Below are 23,775 nucleotides of genomic sequence, written 5' to 3' on the forward strand. Positions count from 1 at the left end.
GCTGCTACAGTTCACCACTAGAGGGGACATTGCCTATGTGAATGTGAAGGTTTTCATTAAAACAGAATAGGAACTTGTTCTAGTTCTGATATTGAACAGATAAAGATGTGCAACACATATGGTTAACAGTTTTGTTTTGTTTTTTGCATGTGACTGTACTTAAAATCAACATGGTATTTTATAGTAGATTATACCACTAGAGAAAAATGGATGTTTTGAAAATTTCCAAATACTTTTTATGAAAAACAGTGACTTACTCTTTCTGCCACAACTACATACATCTGCCACATTCATCTGCATACAATTTATCATTCATTTCATGCTCAGTAAAATCCTTACCTGCCAGATGTTGACATGGTGCTTTTAAAATTGATGTTGTTCAGTGACTAGAATATAGAAACTGATCGATCCAAGAATAATGAACATAGCAGTTGGCACAACAAGCACATCTCTGTTGTATGTGTGTGCTTATTTGTAGGTTTGTACGAGTGTGTGGATAACCAAGGAAGTACGAGAACATTAGATCTTACAAGAAGATTGAGATGGTCAGACACCAAGGGTCAATTCTGTAAAACTTTTATGTAAGAATTAAGAAAGGAAGATACAGTAAGTGTGCGAGTTTACCTTTACAATTCATTAATATCTTTATATCCGTACAGGCCTTGTTTGATATTTTCCTCCTTTTTAGTGGAAAAGATCAGGTTTGATCATACTAATAAAACGTTTGTCTTCCACAGAGATGAAAAAAGTCAAATATCGTTTTTATATTAAGTGATGTTAAGTCTTAAAGGTGCTTAGATGCTATATTAAATGCCATTAATTGTGATATTGCTTAACTGGGACAGTGGTTCTGTAGCCACAGTATATAAATAAATATGTTATTGACATTTATAATTGTTGCTATTATGTTAAATTTCAATAGCTGATAAATGTGCTTACATATCACTTTAGATGGAAAGAAAATATTTGACCCTTTGTTTTCCCTCATGCTGTGGGGGCTGTGGTCCACAGGGGTTATAACCTTGATGACATCCTCCTTCCTCATTCCCTTCCTCCTTTCCACATTCTCCACTCATTGTTAGACCCAATTTCTCATTGTCTGACCCAATCAGTCCCAGGAGGCCAGTCACAGCCACTATATTGATTGGGGTCCCTACCTGAATTTCATTTTCTTCCTCTTTTACTCTGGCTGTGTGAGCATAAGTGTAAATGTATCGTTGAGTTTGAGGTGTCTCTGCACTTGCTTTATAGAAGTACTTACCAAGCCATCACTGTGTATCCTTATCTGCTGCCCTGCCCTTTAATTACAAACCCATCCGTTCCTCTCTCCCTCTTTTCTGTTCCTCTCCCCGCTCATTCCTCCTGTAATGACCTCACTCCCTCTCTTATACCCGTACAAGCAGGCCAGACAGATGAAGCATCCTACGCCTTCCTGTTATGCCACTGCCTCCTTTGCAGAGGCTTGTATGACCAGGTGATTTTTATTATTCTAATCTTCAACTGTCCATTTTGGGTGAGCCTGTGCCCATGATAGCCTCAGATTCCTGTTCTTGGCTGACAGGAGTGGAACCCAATATGGTCTTCTGCTGTTGTATCCCGTCCACCTCAAGGTTTGATGTTTTGTGCTTGCTGAGATGCTTTTCTCCTCACCACGGTTGTAGAGTGAATATTTGAGTTACAATATCCTTCCTGGAAGCTTGAACCAATGTGGCCATTCTGTCAACAAGGCATTTCCACTAACATAACTGTAGCTCACTCAGTGTTGTTGTTTTTTGTTGTTTTTTTTCCACATTCTGTGTAAATTTTAGAGACTGTTGTGTGTGAAATTCCCAGGTGATCAGCAGTTTCTGAAATACTCAAATCAGCCCATCTGCCATCAACAACCATAAGGTCACTGATATCACCCCCCCCCATTCCATTCTGAGGTTTGATCTGAAGCTCTTGACCTGTATCTGCATGATTATATGCACTGTGCTGCTGACACGTGATTGGTGATTAGATGAGTGCATGAATGTGCAAATGTACATGCGTACCTAATAAAGTGGATGGTGAGTGTATATGTTTGATTTTTATTTTCAAGGTTCATGCACATTTTTACCAATAAATTTCCAGGACTTTTCCATGACTTTTGAGGCAAATTGTCATGACCACACATTCCCTGAAATGTCTATGTATACTTGTAAAATAAGAATAAACATTCAAAATTTACCACAGAGTATCTTAACTAAAATTAAACCATTAAACATGTCAAAATTTACCACAGCGTATCTTAACTAAAATTAAACCATTAAACATGTCAAAATTTACCACAGCGTATCTTAACTAAAATTAAACCAAAACCAAAATAACTACAGTACAGTCAGTGTATAGTGAAGAATGTTTACACAGCTCTACTATAAAAGCAGTCCATATGACACAAAGCTCTAGTATGGCCACTTGGAGTATAGTTTTTATGGTGTCTTTATAGTGCGCCTTTAAAGCTCATGATCACTATCTTCTGCCATGTTATGGAACAAAGCTGTAATAGAGCAGAAAAGAGTGAGGGGGATCCTCTTTTAGGTTATGAAAAGTAACAGTATTTGGGTTTGAAATGACATCATAAGGGTAAGTAAATGATAATAGGATTTTAATTTTTAGGTGAACTATCGCTACCTTTTTGAGCACAGACCTGACACTGACATACAGAATAGTATCAAAATACAGTGGGTTATTGTCCAAAAAAGATAATTTAAAGAATAAAGAAAATAGTTAAAGAACTAGATTTGCAAATAATATTTTATTTTAATAGATGACTGTCCTACCACATCCTGAAAACACACTCGAGTCAACCAAGTTACCACGTTCGAGACTGAGGATGATAACTCTCCCACTTTGAGATTTATTAATCATTTTCTTAGACAAGTGAATTTACTGAAAGGCTACCAGGAACGCCAGGTAACCGCTTCATTAAATTCATTCACAATATGCACACATTCATTCGTAATCTTATGCCCAATATACTGAAAACAGCTCCGTTAATGTTTCTTGTCTCGTCACGTTGACAGTAACGCATTACATTACACGAATCTTGTAAATGTTTACATCCCTGGCTATTACTGTCGGCCGTTTAACGTCTCTACCATTAAACAGCTATCAAATATTTAACTCTAGCTACTTAGCTTATGTCTTAACTGGCACTCTTTCACCGTTAAAACTGAAGCCTCGCACAGCTTCTGTGAACAGTAAAGCGCCGCCTTCTTTGATTTGATTGGCCATTTCAAACGTTGCGGCATTGATGAACGCTGCTAGACCCAAGTATATATCGCTGCAGCCTGGAGAACTCCAAGTGGGAGGTTACTTACGCGACAAGTAGACGGGATTTGGTAAGTGGGCGGTACTTTAGGCGGGATTTCACAGATGGGCGGGATTTAGGCAAGTATGCGGAAGTGCCAGAATAAATGATGACAGGAAGTAGCGATGTTAGTGAAACACACCGATTTAAACTTGTGAAAAACACCGATTTCAAAATAGATTTACACACTTTTTCTTTTAGTTTTAAGTTATCTTACTGCTTTGTCGTTGACGGCAAGTGTGCGGAAGTCCCCAATTGCGACGAGGTGCGCGGTGATAAATGATAACAGGAAGTAGCGACACTAGTGGAAAAATACCGATTTAAAACTAAACATCAACACTTTTTTTTGTCATTGCTTACAGCTTTGTCGTTATTGTCCAATGGCATTCTTTTTGACGATTGAAGTTACAATTTTAACTTTAACTGTAATCATTTTAATTCTATTGTATTTTCTTTTTTTTTGCCATACTTACACACTGTGATGGTTTTGTATTAAAACCATTTGGCTGTAATATAATAATTGTCTAATATTTAAATATTAATTTTAAAATTCAACAGTATCAAGATGGAAATAAACTTATAACGACATATAACTGCACTCAGTGAGGTGAATGTGTAACATTATAAGCAACTCAAGCAATTTTATTGCTCAAGCAACAAAATCTACTACAAACTATGTACAAGTAACTCAGAAATAAAAACTAAATTTGACATATATTTACAATCACACTATTCATTAGCACAATTGGATTGCATGCATGACAAACTGCAAAATCCTGGGTAAAATGCTTCGGAGTAAATGCCCTGGTGCTTGCCTTGTCTGCCCTTACAATCATAACCTGGTGGATAGACAGAAAGCACATTATAAAATGTATAAAATAGTCATTAAACAAATAAAATACACTTGTTTTTATTGATTCTACATAATCTGGGAATTCAGTGGGTCAATATATTGATATATGATTAAAATTTTAATTTCTGGTAATTAATTACAAAAAACTGTGATTAATTAGTTAAATATTTTAAATCAGTTCCCTAAATGCATAGTGAAATGTTAAAAAAAAAAAAAAAAAAAAAAGTGTCAAATAACAGACAGTAGACTATTTCATTTATTGCTTGTTATATAAATCAAGTATTTGGATCATCCAGGTACTGACAGTATTAAGAATCAAGGGTATGTAAACTTTTGACCTGGGTAATTAAAAAAATAATTATAATTCAGCTGTTATCTTGCCTCGATATTATTAAGATTTAGCGGATTCTGCAAGGGGTATGTAAACATTTGAGCACAACTGTATATGTGTGTGTGTGTGTGTGTGTGTGTGTGTGTGTGTTTGGCCTACTTACTTCCATGTACTAACTACCACCCAAGATAAATGGGACTGAAGATGGCCTATTGCCTGAATGTCCTCCTCAAATTTTATTTTGTGACATAGTGGGCAGTGAAATTTTGTGCCCTTGAGGCACTGATATGCCTCAAACATATCCTTCCCTGACACATGAACCTGAAATACAATAACATTAATGTTTACAATTGGTTATACTGATTGTTATGAGTACTAAATTGAATGAAGATGATACTAATGTGTTTTGGTAAATAAATCCAATGTTTTAAGTTGATAACATGGATTATGTGGAAAGTAAAAATAGATAGCCATAATGAAAACATAACAGCAGGTTTTAAAAGAATGACAATTACAAGCATAATCATTTTGGAATTTTGTATTAAAACTTTTGAAAATGTACCTCATACTAGTAAAAATTGTACCAAAGTTCTAAAAAAATAATAATAATAATTTAGAAATCGATTTGCATTTAAATTCAGTGTAGTCCTAAAACATGTGAAAATTGCCACAAGACATTACCTACTTATGGTCTGTAGTGTTCATAACCTGGAAAACCTGGAGAGATTATAGAAACTGATTGCAGAAACATTTAGCAAAAATAAAAAATATTGTAAGATAGATAGCAAATCGTAATTTCTTTGTGCTGCTGAAAACACTATAACCTTATTATAACCTATATTAACAGTTTAGATCATTTTTTTTAATCATTTTTTGTTAAACTACATTACCTAATAAAGACTAAAACATTGTGAAAAAGTAGCTACGACAATCTACTTTTTCACAACATGTAATACTTTTTAGAGGCCAAATTTAAAAACTGCAAGTTTACCCGTTTAGCCGTATTGCCTCTGGAAGATAAAAACACCACAGCTTAGTTTACATGGCAGACACTACAGTAACCAATCAAAGTCCTGTGGAGGTTTGTACAGCCCACTTGGAGCTAAAGTCCCACCCATTCGAAGCTGACCCTGCCATTTGGAGCTGGCTCCAACCTCCATTTATACCTCTCTTTTTTTTTTTACTTTGTGTCATTCTAACAATATTCACAGCAGTGCATAATGGCGTGCAGCAGGACAGCATCAAAAATATCAAATACTGGGGGGACAATTTGGCCATATCTGATTACTATGATAGTTCACTTTCAAGCATACTATGTTTTGGTGTATCACTATGGCATACGCCCCTTCCGCATATTCCTCAGAAGCTGTATTACATTAAGCCAGCCCGTATTGGCTGGCAGGCATGACACTTCTGACTGGGAGTGGCTCTAGTGTAGTATGCAGAAGGGGTGTATCCCATAGTGAAACACCTTAATGCTATCATAGAACCAGGGTTATGCAAATAACCTTTAGTTATGGCTGTGACTCAAAGTACATGCTGCAACTGTGCCAGACGTTACCCCACGCAGAGAAAGTAACGTTACCTGAAGTGACTGATCACCCGAACATTAAAGGGGACCTATTATGCAAAATTCACTTACATGGCCTTTGAACATAAATGTGTGTTGGCAGTGTGTGTACACAACCACCCTATAATGGTAAAAATTCACCCACTCCTTTTTATATTCCCCATAAATCATAAACACTGTCTAAAAATAAGTCGTTCACGTCTTCTCTCCAACGTGACATTACGTTGGAACAGGCTCCACCCACAACTGGTGATTGACTCTACCCTATAAGCATAGATCCTCTCCTGAGTTTGCTGCACACAGTCCTCCATGTGCTCCGTGCTGGAGTAGCTACAGTGATAAGAAGAATGTCTCAACTTTGTAAGCTTTGTAAGTGTTCTGTTGTGTTCTGTAAGAATGAACACAAGAGTCTTCATGTACTCCCACCATCAGAGTCACTGAAGATACAGTTTATTCTCAAGCATGGAGCAATACCAACTATTTGTGATCCAGCTTCTTATCCAAAAGACCTAAGTATCGCACTTTATATTTTGTGAATGTTTGCAAATCGCCTTTTCGAATATGCTTGTTAGTAAATTCCACAGATAATGCGGCTAAAGTTACCATTGTCTCTGAATGTATTCACAGAGACCAATTTTAACCCCAAAATGCTTACTGTCTGTATAATTCATACATTCTGGTTCATACATACAGGGCTGAACACTGCTATTTGCTGTGTCAGTCAAACCGGTTCTCCTGATTGTTGTTTTTGTAGTATCCGAACGAGCTGTAAAGGCAGAGCCCTCTTCTGGAAAGGGGGCGGGGAGCAGCAGCTCATTTGCATTTAAAGAGACACACATGAAAACAGCGTGTTTTTGCTTCCACCCAAAAAGGGACATTTACAGCATGGTATAATAAATGGTCCGTGGGGTATTTTGAGCTGAAACTTCACAGACACATTCTGAGGACACCTGAGACTTACATCTTGTAAACAGGGGCATTATATGTTTTTTTTAATATTGTTTAACCAATATTAACAATTAAACATATATTCGATTTATACAAGTATCTGTGAAGCAAATTTCCATGAGTTTTCCAAAGCTTTCTGGGTTTATTTATTTTAAAATTCTCCAGGCCTGGTAATTGATATTTTAAAATTCTGTGACTTTTCAGGTTTTTCATGTACAAACCCTGTATATATATATATATATATATATATATATATATATATATATATATATATATATATATATATATATATTTTTTTTTTTTTACTTGCCCTTTCAAAATTATATGTCAATAACCCTTATACATCTTCTAGCAGTGACAGCAAATTTGGTATCAGCTTTTTTACTCTTAGATGTGACAGAGCAGTAGGAAAAGAAAGAGAGACTAAAGAAAGTGTGTGTGTGTGTGTGTGTGTGTGTGTGTGTGTGTGTGTGTTAGGGATATCACAATACCAAAAATCTAGTAGTCGGTATCGATACCACCAAAAGTACACAATACTCGATACCAAAGTCGATAACACGGTGTGGTATAAAAATATAATTAAAAACTCTCCTGGAGGACATCCTCCTCTGGCTGATACTGGCAGAGAGAGAGAGAGAGAGAGAGAGAGAGAGAGAGAGATATTTTAGTTATCAAACACTGTCTGACAATGACTAATAAAACAGTGGAGGCTACAAGTGCTAAGGTGCACTCCTAAACGCACACACACACCTTATACTCTGAATGCAAGCATTAGTTTAAATTCACTTATATAGTGGCAGGCTAAAAGGATTTATTAAAACCATTAACATTTCAATAATTATTTGTGACATTTGACTGCATTTTGCTGACAGGACACAGGCTGAATGGCGATGCATGGTGGCCCATTAGGAGATAGTTTATAACATTTCAATGTGTTAGCGTCATTAACAAATAACTGGCTATCGCAAACTTTACATGGAGCATAACGTTAGCAAGGAATTGGAGATAGACAAAGCATGCCTACGGCTGATATCTGGACAAATGGACTGGATTGACCAGATGATGCCTTGTGTGATTGTACATGTGTGAAGGGAAATCCAGACCTGTGGCTGTTACCCTAATTACCACCGACATCTGTAATTCCTATTATTTATCATGTCTTCTTTCATTTTATATCTCAAAATATTTGTCTGTCATCACAATGTAATGTGCATTCCATACAGAACACATAATGGAAACTACACAACATCTCCTCAACAAAACACATTAGAAAACTACATGAAAGTTACAAACACAACAGTGGTCAATACACAGCAAAATCCTGAGTGTTGATTTAATAACCAGAGTGTTTAATTTACACCTTACAGTGTTTATATAAGGCCATTGGCACAAATGTACACACTGGGTGTTAATTCACTAGGGATTTTACTGTGTACGACGGTTCCTTGCATATTAAAAAATATTCTTGTATTAATATTCTGAATTCATACACAGTGCAGTTCCCATGCAGTTCAACGCTACTGACCCGGACACACTTATGAACAAGTGTTGCCCTTTCCACTGGGGTCAGGATTAATTTGTTTTAGTGAGGGTGTGTGTGACAGCCACTAAAGGTCAGGAGGGATCACACTAAATGGCCCATCGAGATGAGGGAGATCATTTAAGCAAGACACAGCTATGACATTTAACCTTTTCCTCCTCACATATACTACAAATACCACTTACAAAATGTACAGGGAAAAAGACTTGTATGACTTGATGGGTGAAATGGAACAGTGGCCAACCAGCAAGAAAAAAAAAAAAAAACAGGCTTATTGCACACAAGTTCAACATTCTCTTCTTGCACATTTGAGTACTAATTTGACTTTTACTCTGGAAGTATATTGAAGGAAGAAGATTCAGTCTCTCTATGGATAAAGAACATAGTTTGGTTTTAATAAAAAGTGACTCTAGAACTTTTATAAGCTCCCTAATATTATTAAATCAAGCAAAATAGTGAGAGATGTAGAACTTTTAGCAAAGGATGACCTCCACAATAGGATGCTGTTGCTTCAGGGAAGAGAAGGTTTATATTCTTACTCCTCCACAAACTACAAGTTCCAAAGCGTAGAGAGAGAGAGAGAGAGAGAGAGAGAGAGAGAGAGAGAGAGAGAGAGAGAGAGAGAGAGAGAGCGCACATTAAGCACACAAATTGGCATTGAGTTGTTTAAGATGATGTCAGGACAACTTTAATTTCTTAAGTAAAAATGGTTATATAAAAAAGATGTTTAACAAAAGATACAGCAAGTGAGAGTGAGAGAGAATGAGCAGGGAACAGGAATTCATTCTCTAACTGTATGTGAGTGTGACTTTGGTCTGTGTGTGTTGTGTAGGTCACCTTTGAATGCAGACAGCCAATGAGAGGAGGGGAAACACAGACCGAGGAAGAGAGCAGGTCCTATGTGGTTTCAGAGATGTCAGCGTGGTGAGAGTCCCATGGGTGGATGAGTAACAATGGTGGGGGGGGGATCTCAGGTTGAAGCAGCAGGTGGGAGGGGTAGTGATGGTATTAACCATCTTTCTGTAATAAACCTTTTTACCTTCAGAGGACGAGTCTCCGAGTGTTGTCTAATTCCCACGACAATGGTAAGTCAAAACCAGAAAATCAGAGAGAGGGAGAAGGATGTCTGGAAGTGAGAAATGAAGAAAACACAAGCTCAGCCTAAGAACAGAAGTTGTACCAAACATGTCTGGATTTTTTTTTTGCCATGTATCCTGAAAAATGTATCCTGAAAAATATGTATGTAGAGTTATCTCCAATCCAGAAAAGCCTGGTTAAGTAATGTGCTAATTTGACAGACCAAGATGAGCCCAGACATGTTGAAGTGACGAGCACATTTCAAGAACTGTCCAAAGTGTCTGACAGTCATACTGACAGCCATTTTCCCCACTTTTTTTCATGCATAAATGTTTTTTTTTCTTCACTTAACATTCCATGAACTTTTATGAAGTTGCCAGCAGCATTCTTCATTGATCAGTTTTTGTTTGTTTGTTTGTTTTACATTTTTTTGGCAAGGCAAGGTAAGTTTATTTATATAGCACATTTCATGCACAATGGTAATTCAAAGTGCCATTCATAAAAATGATAAAGAAAATACAAGAATATTAAAGGTAAAAAAAAAATATAAGAACAAGGAAAAAAGGTAATAAAAATGAGAAAAATGCATTAAAATAAGCAGGAAATTAAAAAAAAGAATTTAAAAAATGTAATGGGTAAAAAGGGGAAAGGTTACAGAGCTAAAATTATATAGATCAGTCAGTAGAGTGCAGCATAGTATTCAGTCAGTAAATGCGAGGCTAAATAGATGTGTTTTCAGTCTGGTTTTAAATGTGGCTAGAGTTTGAGCACATCTTACTTCTTCTGGAACCTGGTTCCAGTGACGAGTGGCATAATAGCTAAATGCTGTCTCACCTTGTTTTGAGTTAACCCTTGACATTTCTAACTGACCTGATCCTAATGATCTGAGAGGCCTGTTTGGTTGATATTCAGTAAACATATCTGTAATGTATTTAGGTCCTAGGCCATGTAGTGATTTATAAACTAGTAATAGTACTTTAAAATCAATTCTGAATGTAACTGGAAGCCAGTGTAAAGACCTGAGGACTGGAATAATGTGCTCAGATTTTTTGGTTCGGGTGAGAATCCTGGCAGCAGGATTCCTCATTCAGAATGCTGCTGCCAGGATTCTCACCTGAACCAAAAAAATGGTTGCAACTGTCTAATGGTCTTTTTGGGAAGACCGGTGAGAAGTCCATTGTAGTAATCCACGCTGCTGGTAATGAATCCATGAACAAGTCTTGACTTGAAATGAAACACCTACTTCTCGCTATATTTTTGAGGTGATAGTAGGCTGATATGGTTATTGCTTTCACTTGCCTACTGAAACGTATATCAGACTCCAAAATGGCACCAAGATTCCTGACTTGATTTTTTGTCTTTAGACCCCTGGAGTCAAGGTATGTGTTCAACTTAAGACTTTCATTTTGTTTCCAAATACAGTGACTTGTTTCCAAATACAATGTCTTTGTTTAACTGAAGGAAGTTTTGGCACATCCAAAATTTATTTCATCAAGGCACTTGCACAGGGAGTCTATGGGGTGGTAATCATTAGGTGACATGTCTAGATAGATCTGGGTTTCGTCTACATAGCTATGGTATGCAATTTGGTTCCTCTTTATAATTTGGCCTAGTGGGAGCATATACAGGTTGAAAACAAGTGGTCCAAGGATTGAGCCTTGTGGGACTCCATATGACATGGATGTCTACTCAGATTCATAGCTGCCTATGTTCCCATAGAACATATTCCCTTCTAGCTATGACCTGAACCAGCCAAGGACCCCCAGAGAGCCCTACTCAGTTTTCCAGTCTGCCTAGGAGTATATTGTGTTCGACAGTGTCAAAAGCAGCACTGAGATCCAATAATACCATCATGGTTATTTTGCCTCAATCAGTATTTAACTAAATATCATTAATTATCGTTATGAGTGCCATCTCTGTGCTGGAATGCTGCCAGAGACCAGATTGGAAATTGTACAAATAGCTATTTGAGGATAGAAATCGGTTCAGCTGATTGAAAACAACCTTTTCAATGATCTTGCCTATGACCGGAAGATTTGATATTGGTCTATAGTTGTTCAAAACCATGTTATTCAGATTGCTCTTTTTCAGAAGGGGCTGAACAGTTGCGGTTTTCAGGGATTTCAGAAAATTGCCTGAGAGGAGTGAGTCATTTACTATGTCTAAGAGATCTTTATCTAAACACTAAAAAACATTTTTGAAAAAGATGTAGAGAGTGTGTTGAGAGAGCAGGTTGATGTTTTAAGCTGTTGTACTGTTTCTTCTAGAGTTTTGGCATCAATTTCCTCAAAAGTAGACATATTAAAATGATTGTGAAGTTGTCGTGGTGGGTGCTGTCTAACTGCAGTGCAGCATGAGGACGAGCTGATCGCCATTCCAATGTCATACATTTTTTTCTTGAAAAAAGATACAAACTCGTTGCATTTGCAGTCAGAGAGCATTTCACATGGAATCTAAGTTGGTGGGTTTGTTAATTTCTCTACTGTTGCAAAAAGAGTATGTGTGTTGTTGTTGCTGTTTATAATGTTTGAGAAGTAGGTCTGTGTGTAGTTCCACACTGACAGTATGAAGGCTGTCTTGATAGATGTTAAAATGTACTTCAAGTTTGTTTTCCACCACAAGCATTCAGCTTTCCTGCATTTTCTTTTCATTATTTGTACTGCTGTTGTGTTTCTCCAAGGTGTATCTCTCAAACTTTTGAGTTAAAATTATCAAGGAGAACATCAACCGAGTCTGCAGATATACTTGGTGTCATAGATATAGACTTCATAAATTGCACACTAGTATTCTCATTTATGTACCTCTTTTTGACTGTGACAGATCTAGTTTCTATGACAGGAGAAATGTCATATCACAGCAAACCAGTGACTACATTTCCCATCTTGCACTGCGGCCTACAAACATGGCTGGCATGGACTGCAATTCCCAGAACACCAACATTCATTCTAAACATGCACACCTGCATCAAATTCACAGCACTCACAACCATAGTATAAAGAGACTGTTTGAACACAATGACTTTGCGAAGTATTCAGTGTTATCACCATACCAAGCATTTGTACCCTGTTCCTCGTTTTTTTTCATGTTCGTTAATCTTGCTTCTTGTTCTCGTTCTTGATTCTTGCCTTGTCCAGTTTATGCCTGTTTGCCAATCGCCTGACCCATTGCCGTTTCTTCACCTCGCTATTGTCTCATTTTTTGGATTTGTCTGCCTGTCTCTCTCTAACTAAACTCTTATCTGCATTTGCATCCATCCTAACCTCCATTACATGGATCGCATGACAGAATACTTTGCCACACCATGTAGCAGCATGCAGGTAGACGGAGAAGACGCCACGCTGGTGAACCCCAAGCTGGACAAAGGCAGTGGCTCAAGTTCATTGTGTCCCAGCTTTGGATTCAATCCAGCTACCCCAGTGGACTGTTATAGGACTCCCAGATCTGTATGATGGGTTTTTTGGCTACCCTGAATATTTTCTTGTTGACTGCCAGTTCTATTTTGCAAGCTTAGCGGACCCCAAGCCCGACGAGAAGCAATGGCTAAAGTTCATGTTGTCTTGTTTTTTTGGCCCAGCCCACCAGTGGTCCCAGTATCTAGTGGCCATGGGATCCAGAAGACATGAGAATGTAACTCAGTTTGTGGGACTATTCGTGACGGTGTTCGGAAGTCCAGAATCCAACGCTGTCCTAGAACATCTTTTGGGGGGGGTGGGGGGGGGGGGGTCAGCCAAGCAGATAAACCTGACTTGCCATTCACCACCTATTATGAGCTCCCAAAGCTCCAGCCTGAGACCCGAGAAGTGGTCTCACCTGCTGATCTCCAACCAGAGGTCAACGTGGCAACCTCCTCCTCAGAGCTCCAATCTGAGATCCATGAGGTGGTCTCACCTGCAGAGCTGCAGCCAGAGGTCAACGTGGCGACCTCATCTCCAGGGATCCAACCTGAGACACACGAGGTAGTCTCATCTGCAGAGCTCCACCATGAGACCCACGAGGCAGTCTCATCTCCAGAGCTCCAGCATAAAGTCAAGTTCCTGCTAGAGGTCAATGAGGTGACCTCCCAAGCCAAGTTCATGTCCAAGGTCAAAGAGACAACCTCTCAAGCCAAGTTCCTGTCCGAGGTTGAAAAGAGGGCTTCTCAAGCCAAGTTTCTGTCTGAGGTCGAAGAGAGGGCCTAACAAGACACTTTCCTGTCTGAGGTCGATGCAGTGACCTCCCACGCCAAGTTCCTGTCCGAGGTCAATGAGGTGACTTCCTGCGCCAAGTTCCAGCTAAAGGTCAACGAGGTGACCTCCCAAGAAAGTTTCCAATCTGAGATCAACGATGTGACCACCCACGCCAAGTTCCAGCTAAAGGTCAACGAGGTGACATCCCACGCCAAGTTCCAGTCTTAGCTCGACCAGGTGACCTTCCACACCAAGTTAAAGTTCCAATCTGAGATCGACGAGGTGACTTTCCATGCCAAGTTCCAGTCTGAGGACGACAATGTGACCTTCCACTCCAAGTTCCAGTCTGAGATCGACGATGTGACCTTCCATGCCAAATTCCAGTCTGAGATTGACGAGGCGACCACCCACACCAAGTTCCAGTCCAAGGTCGCTGACACGGACAACCAAGTTATGCTCACGCCTGAGTCTGTTGACAAGACCAACCAAGTTCTCCTCATCCCTGAAACCGACGTCATGACCAACCAGGTTCTGTTCACTCCTGAAACCAACTTCACAACCGACCAGGTTCTGCTCATCCCTGAAACCGACGTCATGACTGACTAGGTTCTGCCCATGCCTGAAACTGATGTCATGACCGACCAGGTTCTGCTCACTCCTGAAACCAACGTCACAACTGACCAGGTTCTCCTCGCGCCTAAAACTGACGTCATGACCGACCATGTTCTGCTCACACCTGAAGCCGATGTCACGACTGAGCAGTTTCTGCTCATGCCTGAAGCCAAAACATCCAAAATATCACCAAATGAAAGATTTGTCATTTTAGGGATGAATTTGTTAAAATGTGTAAATTGGTACACTCACTCACACTGCAAGAACAGTATTCACACAATGTTTTACAAAGTGAGGGTTTAGAGATCTTCACATGAATGTCCAGGAATTTGTGCATTTGCTGGAACTGGTCTCTCCCCACATGAACACGACAAACACACACTTGAGAAGAGCAATCACTGCCAGGGAGAGGCTCTCTGTGACACTTAGATTGTTGGCCACAGGCAAGAAATGGTTATTTTCAAGTACATACTGTTATGTATGGAAATGAAATGAAAGGTAAATTGATGTATTTTTTGTAATCGCCAAGGGAATCATTTTCTTCCCTGAGTTTCCAGTACATAATGGGAAGAAACACTGTTTCATGCATTATTCAAGAGACGTGCAAGGTGTTCTACCAAGTGCTGAAGGACAAGTGCATAAAGGTAAGACTTAAGTGGCCTAATGTACAAAACAGTTTATGCAAAAAGTTTGTGAACCCATCATTATTTAATGTATTTCTGCATAATCCGATTAAACTTCAGACAATCAGTACGTTTACATTCAGTATGTTTACATAAACGACAATAAGCCGATATTAACCTGATTAAGACAATACTCTGATTAAGAAACTACCATGTAAACAGCGATTATTGATGACCTTAATCCGACTAAAGTCATACTCAAAGTAAACACAAATCGAATAAAGACATGTGGAGTATTCCTATTTTAGTCTACGTGCATTATAGACATATACACGCCTTAATCACACTATTAAGATCGTGTGGAAGATTTCACCGCATTTTGCAACAGGACACATAAACACACAGCAGTGCTCAACCGTTTGATGGCAAACAAGAGCACGTGGCTTCGTCCGAAACCATGTATTTACCTGCTATATAGTAGGTTAAATACAAGTATTTCGGCTACTATATAGTAGGTAAGTATGTTGTTTGGGATGCAGCCCATGGCTTCAAGCAGACGTCTATTTGCATGTATAGCATGAGAAATAATTAACTGCACTTGAAGCTTTCGTAAGATTAAAAATGAAACACACAGAACTGTATATGGTACCATAACCAAGACGAACTGTATGTTGATACGCGAAATTCTGGAGGGAGCATCGGATGGCGTGGCACAGGGATGTAATGACGTGTGTCATTAATCGATATACAGTATTTCACAAAAGTGAGTAACTGCAGATCTGTTTTCTGTTCACTTAAATTGTGAAAATTCTGTTGAACTTTGTTATTTGATAGTGATAGTGTATCAACTTCATTAATAGGCACTGTTTCAAAGAGGATCAATTGTTTGTTGTTGTTTTTTTTTTTTTTAAATATTTGGACAAACAAGTTCCATGGGGTGTTATGTTTTCACATGATTGTGTGTGTGTGTGTGTGTGTGTGTTTATATATATATATATATATATATATATATATATATATATATATATATATATATATATATATATATATATATATATAATCAGTATCTCACAAAAGTGAGTACACCCCTCACATTTTTGTAAATATTTGATTATATCTTTTCACGTGACAACACTGAAGAAATGACACTTTGCTACAATGTAAAGTAATGAGTGTACAGCTTGTATAACAGTGTAAATTTGCTGTCCCCTCAAAATAACTCAACACACACCCATTAATGTCTAAACCACTAGCAACAAAAGTGAGTACACCCCTAAGTGAAAATGTCCAAATTGGGCCCAAAGTGTCAATATTTTGTGTGGCCACCATTATTTTCCAGCACTGACTTAATACCCTTGGGCATGGAGTTCACCAGAGCTTCACAGGTTGCCACTGGAGTCTGCTTCCACTCCTCAAGGACGACATCACGGAGCTGGTGGATGTTAGAGACCTTGTGCTCCTCCACCTTCCGTTTGAGGATGCCCCACAGATGCTCAATAGGGTTTAGGTCTGGAGACATGCTCAGCCAGTCCATCACCTTCACCCTCAGCTTCTTTAGCAAGACGACAGTGGTCGTCTTGGAGGCGTGTTTGGAGTCGTTATCATGCTGGAATACTGCATACTGATCATGCTCTGCTTCAGTATGTCACAGTACATGTTGGCATTCATGGTTCCCTCAATGAACTGTAGCTCCCCAGTGCCGGCAGCACTCATGCAGCCCCAGACCATGACACTCCCGCCACCATGCTTGACTGTAGGCAAGACACACTTGTCTTTGTACTCCTCACCTGGTTGCCACCACACACACTTGACATTATCTGAACCAAATAAGTTTATCTTGGTCTCAACAGACCACAGGACATCGTTCCAGTAATCCATGTCCTTAGTCTGCTTGTCTTCAGTCTTTCTTGTGCATCATCTTTAGAAGAGGCTCCCTTCTGGGATGACAGCCATGCAGACCAATTTGATGCAGTGTGCGGTGTATGGTCTGAGCACTGACAGTCTGACCCCCCACCCCTTCAACCTCTGCAGCAATGTTGGCAGCACTCATACGTCTATTTCCCAAAGACAACCTCTGGATATGACACTGAGTACATGCACTCAACTTCTTTGGTCGACCATGGCGAGGCCTGTTCTGAGTGGAACCTGTCCTGTTAAACCGCTGTATGGTCTTAGCCACCATGCTGCAGCTCAGTGTCAGGGTCTTGGCAATCTTCTTATAGCCTAGGCCATCTTTATGTAGAGCAACAATTCTTTTTTTTTCAGATCCTCAGAGAGTTCTTTGCCATGAGGTGTCATGTTGAACTTCCAGTGACCAGTATGAAGGAGTGTGAGAGCGATGACACCAAATTTAACACACCTGCTCCCCACTCACACCTGAGACCTTGTAACACTAACAAGTCACATGACACCGGGGAGGGAAAATGGCTAAGTGGGCCCAATTTGGACATTTTCACTTAGGGGTGTACACATTTTTGATGCCAGTGGTTTAGACATTAATGGCTGTGTGTTGAGTTATTTTGTGGGGACAGCAAATTTACACTGTTACACAAGCTGTACACTCACTGCTCTACATTGTAGCAAAGTGTCATTTCTTCAGTGTTGTTAAGATATATGAAAAGATATAATCAAATATTTACAAAAATGTGAGGGGTGTACTCACTTTTGTGAGATACTGTATGTTCTATAACAAATGGGAAGATGAAAGGATTATTCTAAAAGCAACTCTTGTAAACACCTTAATCACAATATTGTCTTATTCAGAATAAGGTCAATAATTAGATTACTGCTGCCCATGTAAATGTAGTCAGTGATCAAGCAAGACAAAAGCACTAATCATATCACATTAATTATGCTTTAACTATAATATTATCATTCCACATATATGCACCAATTTTTATGTGCAAGATAAAGAACAAAATGGGTCTGATGTTGAGTCACAGATTTATGTGCCATTTATGCTAAATTATTACATGTAAACTGTTTCATAGATTGAGAGAAATTATCCTCCCCATGGTCTCTTTGTCTCTTTCCAGACTCCAGTGACAGAAATAGAGTGGAGAGAGGTGGGTAAAGGATTCCAGGAAAGGTGGCAATTTCCACATTGTTGTGGGGCAGTTGATGGAAAACATAACCATCCTCCACTCAGGGAACAGCGGGAGCACTTTTAGAAACTACAAGTCCCGTTTTTCTGTCTTGCTGATGGCAGTTGCTGATTCGCAGTACAGATTTTTGTCTGCTAATGTTGGCACTCAGGGTAGAGTGTATGATGGGGGCCTCTTTGTCCACTCTGATCTTTGAGAGGCAATGGACGAAAAAGTTTGAAATGTTCCTCTGGCCGAACCATTGCCAGGCACAGATTGAGATGTTTGTTGCGGATGAGGCTTACTCTCTCTGTACAGACTCAATGAAGCCATACCCTTCTAGGCACCTTGCTCATGGCCAGCTTATTTACAACTACAGGTTTTCACGAGCAATACGTATAATTGAAAATGCCTTTGGAATACTGGCTAATTGATGGCGAGTATTCCTCTCTTCCATCCACCTGGATCCAGTGGCAGTGTCAAAGATAACCCTGGCTGCTCTAGCCCTTCAGAATTTTGCAATCCATAAAGCACAACCAGCCAAAATGACTGAATATAGAGTTGCATGCAGTTTTTAATTTTGTCAGTAACTTTAAATGTTTGGGGTTTTTTTTTTTTTTTATCTAGAGGATAACAGTTAACAGTTGCTATTTATAAAATGGTCAGAGCTCAATTTTATGTATATTTCTATGGTTTTACTGCTACTGTAAATCTGCTACTCTAAATGATGTTTCTCAATGCAGTTACTGTTGATCAAATGAAATCTCAAATAATAAAATTATTTGTTTGAAACATTTTTTCTTTATTGCACATATTTCCTGAACAGCAGACTCCGAAACAGTAGTTTCAGTTTAAAACTTTTTGTGCAATATGTGCAATCTGCAGAAACTTTTTTGTTTAGAACAAGCCATCGGAATATTAAAACCAAAAATAATTATGTAAACCGCTGAGCCATCACAGTGCAAACAAAGCTTGAAAATTTAACAAAAAACAGTTGTTCACCGAAAAACACAAATTATGTCATCATTTATTCACATTGTGTGTATAAAAACTCTTCAGAAAATCTTGTTTTATGTTCCATGAACAAAATAAAGTCACGAGCATGGAAGGACATGAGGGTGAATAAATGATGACAGAATTTTCACTTTTGGGTGAACTGTTCCTTTAATTATTTGTATTTCTTGATATCTCCTCCCTGAGTATAAGGTCCACTGAGCAACTGTGTGTAGCTTGATGATGGAGGGGGCTGTTGGTAAGAAGAAACTGGAAAGAATGGCTGACGTGGAGCTGCACGCGCCACAAAGGGAGAATACATAGGCTGGGTAGGAGGGCCTGGAGGATACTGTACTGTGCAGACATGAAACTATCTTGTGCTACATATAAAATTTTCATAATTGCTTGACTAGCCTGCATTTTCTCTGCAATATCTTTAATAAAACGCATTTGGCTTTTGGCGCTGGTTGTGCCAGATTGTGGTGCTCCTTGGTTGTGATGGACCATGTGAAGAGCATTCTGATTTAGCTGTGCCCAATTCCTCTAATTCCTCCTTCTCCAGCACTTTCTCTAGTCATCTCCACTCTCATATGTCTCATCCAGCTAGATGCAGGACAAAGAGAAACAATGGAAACTACTACTGTAATGACAAAATATAGTGTATTTAAGATTATTATGCAATATATCTTAAAATATATGAGGGCACCTTTTTACTAAAGTAATTATTAATATGAATCATAAACTACAAATAATATTTGTTATGAGTGCTTCTCAGTGCTTATCCTCTCTTTGGATAAAAGACTCACCTAAATTACTAATGTAAATGCATCTCAAAACAAATATAACAATTACACAATATTTCTTCTTAGAATAATGGTCTAAGAAGAAAATACCTTCATGCATGTTGCAAATTAAGCCAATAATATGGACATTTATAAAATGCAGATTACTCTTAACTTACATTCAACGTACTGACACTCTGACGAGGCTGCATATGAGACCTGAGAAAATCAAAATTTCTAAAAATCCACTTCTGTCTAGACGTGGGCTTTTTTTGCCCCACTTCAACTCGGTTTGGGGTGCAACAATTTGAAAAATTGGGTGCACAGCGATGATGTACATATTTGTACTTCCAGTGCTACAAAACAACGTAATTATTAATAATTATTATGGGAAAGAAAAATAAACAAAAAATTCAATAAAAGTCAGACATAAATATTTATATACTCAGAAAAAAAAAATGTTCCTTTATCAGGAGACTGTATTTTAGATAATAGTAATAATAGTTGATAATAGTAGATAATAGTAGATAACTCCAAATAAGCTTTACAAATCTTTATTGGAAATGGTTTAAACCATGTTTTTCATGCTTCTTCAATGAACCATAAACAATTATTGCACATGCACCCGTGGAACAGTCCTTAAGACACTAACAGTTTACAGGTGGGAGGCAATTACAGCCACAGTTACAATAACTTCAGACACTGAAGAGACCTTTCTACTGACTTGGAAAAACACCAGAAGAAAGATGCTTAGGGTGCCCGCTCACCTACGTGAACATGTCATAGGCCTGCTGCAGGGAGGCATGAGTACTGCAGATGTGGCCTGAGCAATAAACTGCAATGTCCTTAAAGTAAGCCTAAGACAGTGCTACATGGAGACAGGAGGAACAGCTGATCGTCCTTGCATTGGAAAATTACATGTAACCATGTCACCCCCAAGACATGATCGAGAACTTGCATATGCCTCGGTGGAAGAGTGGGCTAATATCTCACAGCAAGAATTGACAAATCTGGTGGTCCATGAGGATGTGATGCACTGTAGTACCTAAAGCAGCTGGTGGCCACCAGATACTGATTGTTACTTTTGATATTGACCCTCCTTTGGATTCGGAGGTCATGTGCAGGATGTGGTCATACATAGGGGTGGCACTACAATCAGATAACTTTTTCTCAGGAACTGTAAGTCAGTTCGAATTGAAATTTGGTATGCTGCATCTATGTGCTTATCTGTAAATTGATTTTTGATGAAGACCTAATTAAAAACTTGGCTGGCATCAGCCAATCAGCTTTCAGCAGGCATTTGACAGGGTTAACATTGAGCTAGCGTCATGAAACTTGAATGATAGGTTCATGTAGTAACTGGGCAATCTCACTCAGATTGGCCACGGGGGGCTACTATTCATATTTTTAGACACAAACAAGCATATCTCTTGGAAAATAAAGTTTACAAAGAAATGTCTTCTTTAGCTTGATTCTATCCCTGAAACTATAGAAAACTGCCTTCTGGACCATTTAGTCACACCCGCTTAAATTTATGATAATTTGCATAATATGAAAAACCTACTTTTGTTAACTAGTCCTATGATTTTTGGCCATTCTTCCCAATATTGATGTCAAACTATTTGGAAGACTATAAACCTCAATAATGATAAAAAAAAATATGTTGACATTTATAAACAATATGGACACCACATGTCAATCAATTCTAAGGCGGCAGAGCAGGTCTACTCAAATAGCTGTAATTCATGATTGGTAATATGAATTTGAACCAAACTGTAAATATACAGTGCATCCGGAAAGTATTCACAACGCTTCACTTTTTACACATTTTGTTATGTTACAGCCTTATTCCAAATTGGATTAAATTAATTATTTTCCTCAAAATTCTACAAACAATACCCCATAATGACAACATGAAAGAAGTTTGTTTGAAATCTTAGCATATTTCTTAAAAATAAAAAACAAAAAAAGCACATGTACATAAGTATTCACAGCCTTTGCTCAATACTTTGTTGAAGCACCTTTGGCACCAATTACAGCCTCAAGTATTTTTGAGTATGATGCTACAAGCTTGGCACACCTATTTTTGGGCAGTTTCTCCCATTCTTCTTTGCAGGACCTCTCAAGCTCCATCAGGTTGGATGGGGAGCGTTGGTACACAGCCATTTTCAGATCTCTCCAGAGATGTTCAATCGGGTTCAAGTCTGGGCTCTGGCTGGGCCACTCAAGGACATTCTCAGAGTTGTCCTGTAGCCACTCCTTTGTTATCTTTGCTGTGTGCTTAGGGTTGTTGTCCTGTTGGAAGATAAACCTTCGTCCCAGTCTGAGGTTCAGAGGCTCTGGAACAGGTTTTCATCAAGGATTTCTCTGTACATAGCTGCATTCATTTTCCCTCGATCCTGACTAATCTCCCAGTTCCTGCTGCTGAAAAACATCCCCACAGCATGATGCTGCCACCACCATGTTTCACTATAGGGATGGTATTGGTCAGGTGATGACTGGTGCCTTGTTTCCTCCAGACATGACGCTTGCCATTCAGGCCAAAGAGTTCAGTCTTGTTTTCATCATGGTTTGAGAGTCCTTCAGGTGCCATTTGGCAAACTCCAGGCAGGCTGTCATGTGCCTTTTACTGAGAAGTGGTGGAGTGCTGATTGGTGGAGTGCTGCAGAGATGGTTGTTCTTCTGGAAGGTTCTCCTGTCTCCACAGAGACCTGCTGGAGCTCTGTCAGAGTGGCCATCGGGTTTTTGGTCACCTCCCCGACTAAGGACCTTCTCTCCTGATCACTCAGTTTGGCTGGGCGGTCAGTTCTAGGAAGAGTCCTGCTGGTTCCAAACTTCTTCCATTTATGGATGATGGAGGCCACTATGCTCATTGGGACCATCATTGCTGCAGAAATGTTTCTGTACCCTTCACCAGATCTGTGCCTCAATACAATCCTGTCTTGGAGGTCTACAGACAATTCCTTGGACTTCATGGCTTGGTTTGTGCTCTGAAATGCATTGGTAACTATGGGACCTTATATAGACAGGTGTGTGCTTTACCAAATCATGTCCAATCATGGGCTTTTTTGTTTTTTTATTTTTAATAAATTTGCAAAGCTTTCAAACAAACTTCTTTCATGTTGTCATTATGGGGTAGTTGTAGAATTTTGAGGAAAATAATGAATTTAATTAATTTTGGAATAAGGCTGTAACATAACAAAATGTGGAAAAAGTGATGCACTGTGAATACTTTCCGGATGCACTGTATGTTCAGTACAAGATTCTGGGGTGTGGTTATATGTTGGGGGTGGAGTTTAAGTCCAAAAATCTGTTTCTGAAGAACCATGAAGCCAATCATGCTGTGATTTGGTAGGGTGCACCTATGTAAGTGGATTTTTTATTGTCCCTAATGACTGAAAAAAACATGGCTGCCATTGGCCTGTCTGGTTTTAGCATGAATTTGACAAGGATCCCATTAAGCAATCATCATGAATCTTGAATGGTAGTTTCAGGGAGGGACCTACTAGTAGCTGACGCTCACTCAAATAGGCCATTAGGGGGTACTATTCATATTCATAGGGGTTGGAGTTAAGTCCAAATAGCTGTTTCTCAGAAACCAAAAGTCCAATTGAGCTGAAATTTGGTGTGCTTAATCAATCTGCTTATCTGAAACTTGCGTTTTAATGATCAATTAATTACATCAAAAAGACGGCTACTCCAACCAATCAGTTTTCAACATATATTTTAAACAACTAGCATTGAGCTATCACCACAAAACTTCATAAGTATGTTCATGTATGTTCTCTTACTGGTTCTATGCATCTAGGCAAGAACTGGCCACTGGGGGCACTATTTGCAAGGAGTGCTTGTATATATTTCTTACA

The 23,775-nt window shown here is 38.9% G+C and overlaps 1 protein-coding gene and 1 long non-coding RNA gene across 2 annotated transcripts; one reads left to right on the forward strand and one right to left on the reverse strand.

The window, feature by feature from the left end:
* Positions 1-3,961: 3,961 nt before the first annotated feature.
* LOC108275512 (uncharacterized) lies at positions 3,962-7,145 on the reverse strand. The gene is made up of 4 exons (XR_001814710.3): positions 6,777-7,145; positions 5,197-5,232; positions 4,679-4,836; positions 3,962-4,170 (listed from the first exon to the last, which is right to left on the reverse strand). It is a non-coding gene; the product is annotated as an uncharacterized LOC108275512 (long non-coding RNA).
* Positions 7,146-12,961: 5,816 nt separating this feature from the next.
* LOC128635137 (uncharacterized) lies at positions 12,962-18,864 on the forward strand. The gene is made up of 3 exons (XM_053686368.1): positions 12,962-13,093; positions 13,319-15,072; positions 18,087-18,864. The coding sequence occupies exons 1-2, from the start codon at positions 12,962-12,964 to the stop codon at positions 13,826-13,828; spliced, it is 642 nt and encodes a 213-aa protein (XP_053542343.1). The 3' UTR covers positions 13,829-15,072; positions 18,087-18,864.
* The last annotated feature ends 4,911 nt before the right edge of the window (positions 18,865-23,775 follow it).

The sequence above is a fragment of the Ictalurus punctatus genome, chromosome 15 (assembly GCF_001660625.3).
Source record: "Ictalurus punctatus breed USDA103 chromosome 15, Coco_2.0, whole genome shotgun sequence".
NCBI lineage: Eukaryota > Metazoa > Chordata > Actinopteri > Siluriformes > Ictaluridae > Ictalurus > Ictalurus punctatus.

Bases quoted from the DNA above. Each gene is read 5' to 3' on its own strand.
- LOC128635137 (XM_053686368.1), top strand. From the start codon at position 12,962: ATGCAGGTAGACGGAGAAGACGCCACGCTGGTGAACCCCAAGCTGGAC. The intron at 13,094-13,318 runs GTATGATGGGTT...GGTGTTCGGAAG, and splicing joins GTTATAGGACTCCCAGATCT to TCCAGAATCCAACGCTGTCC.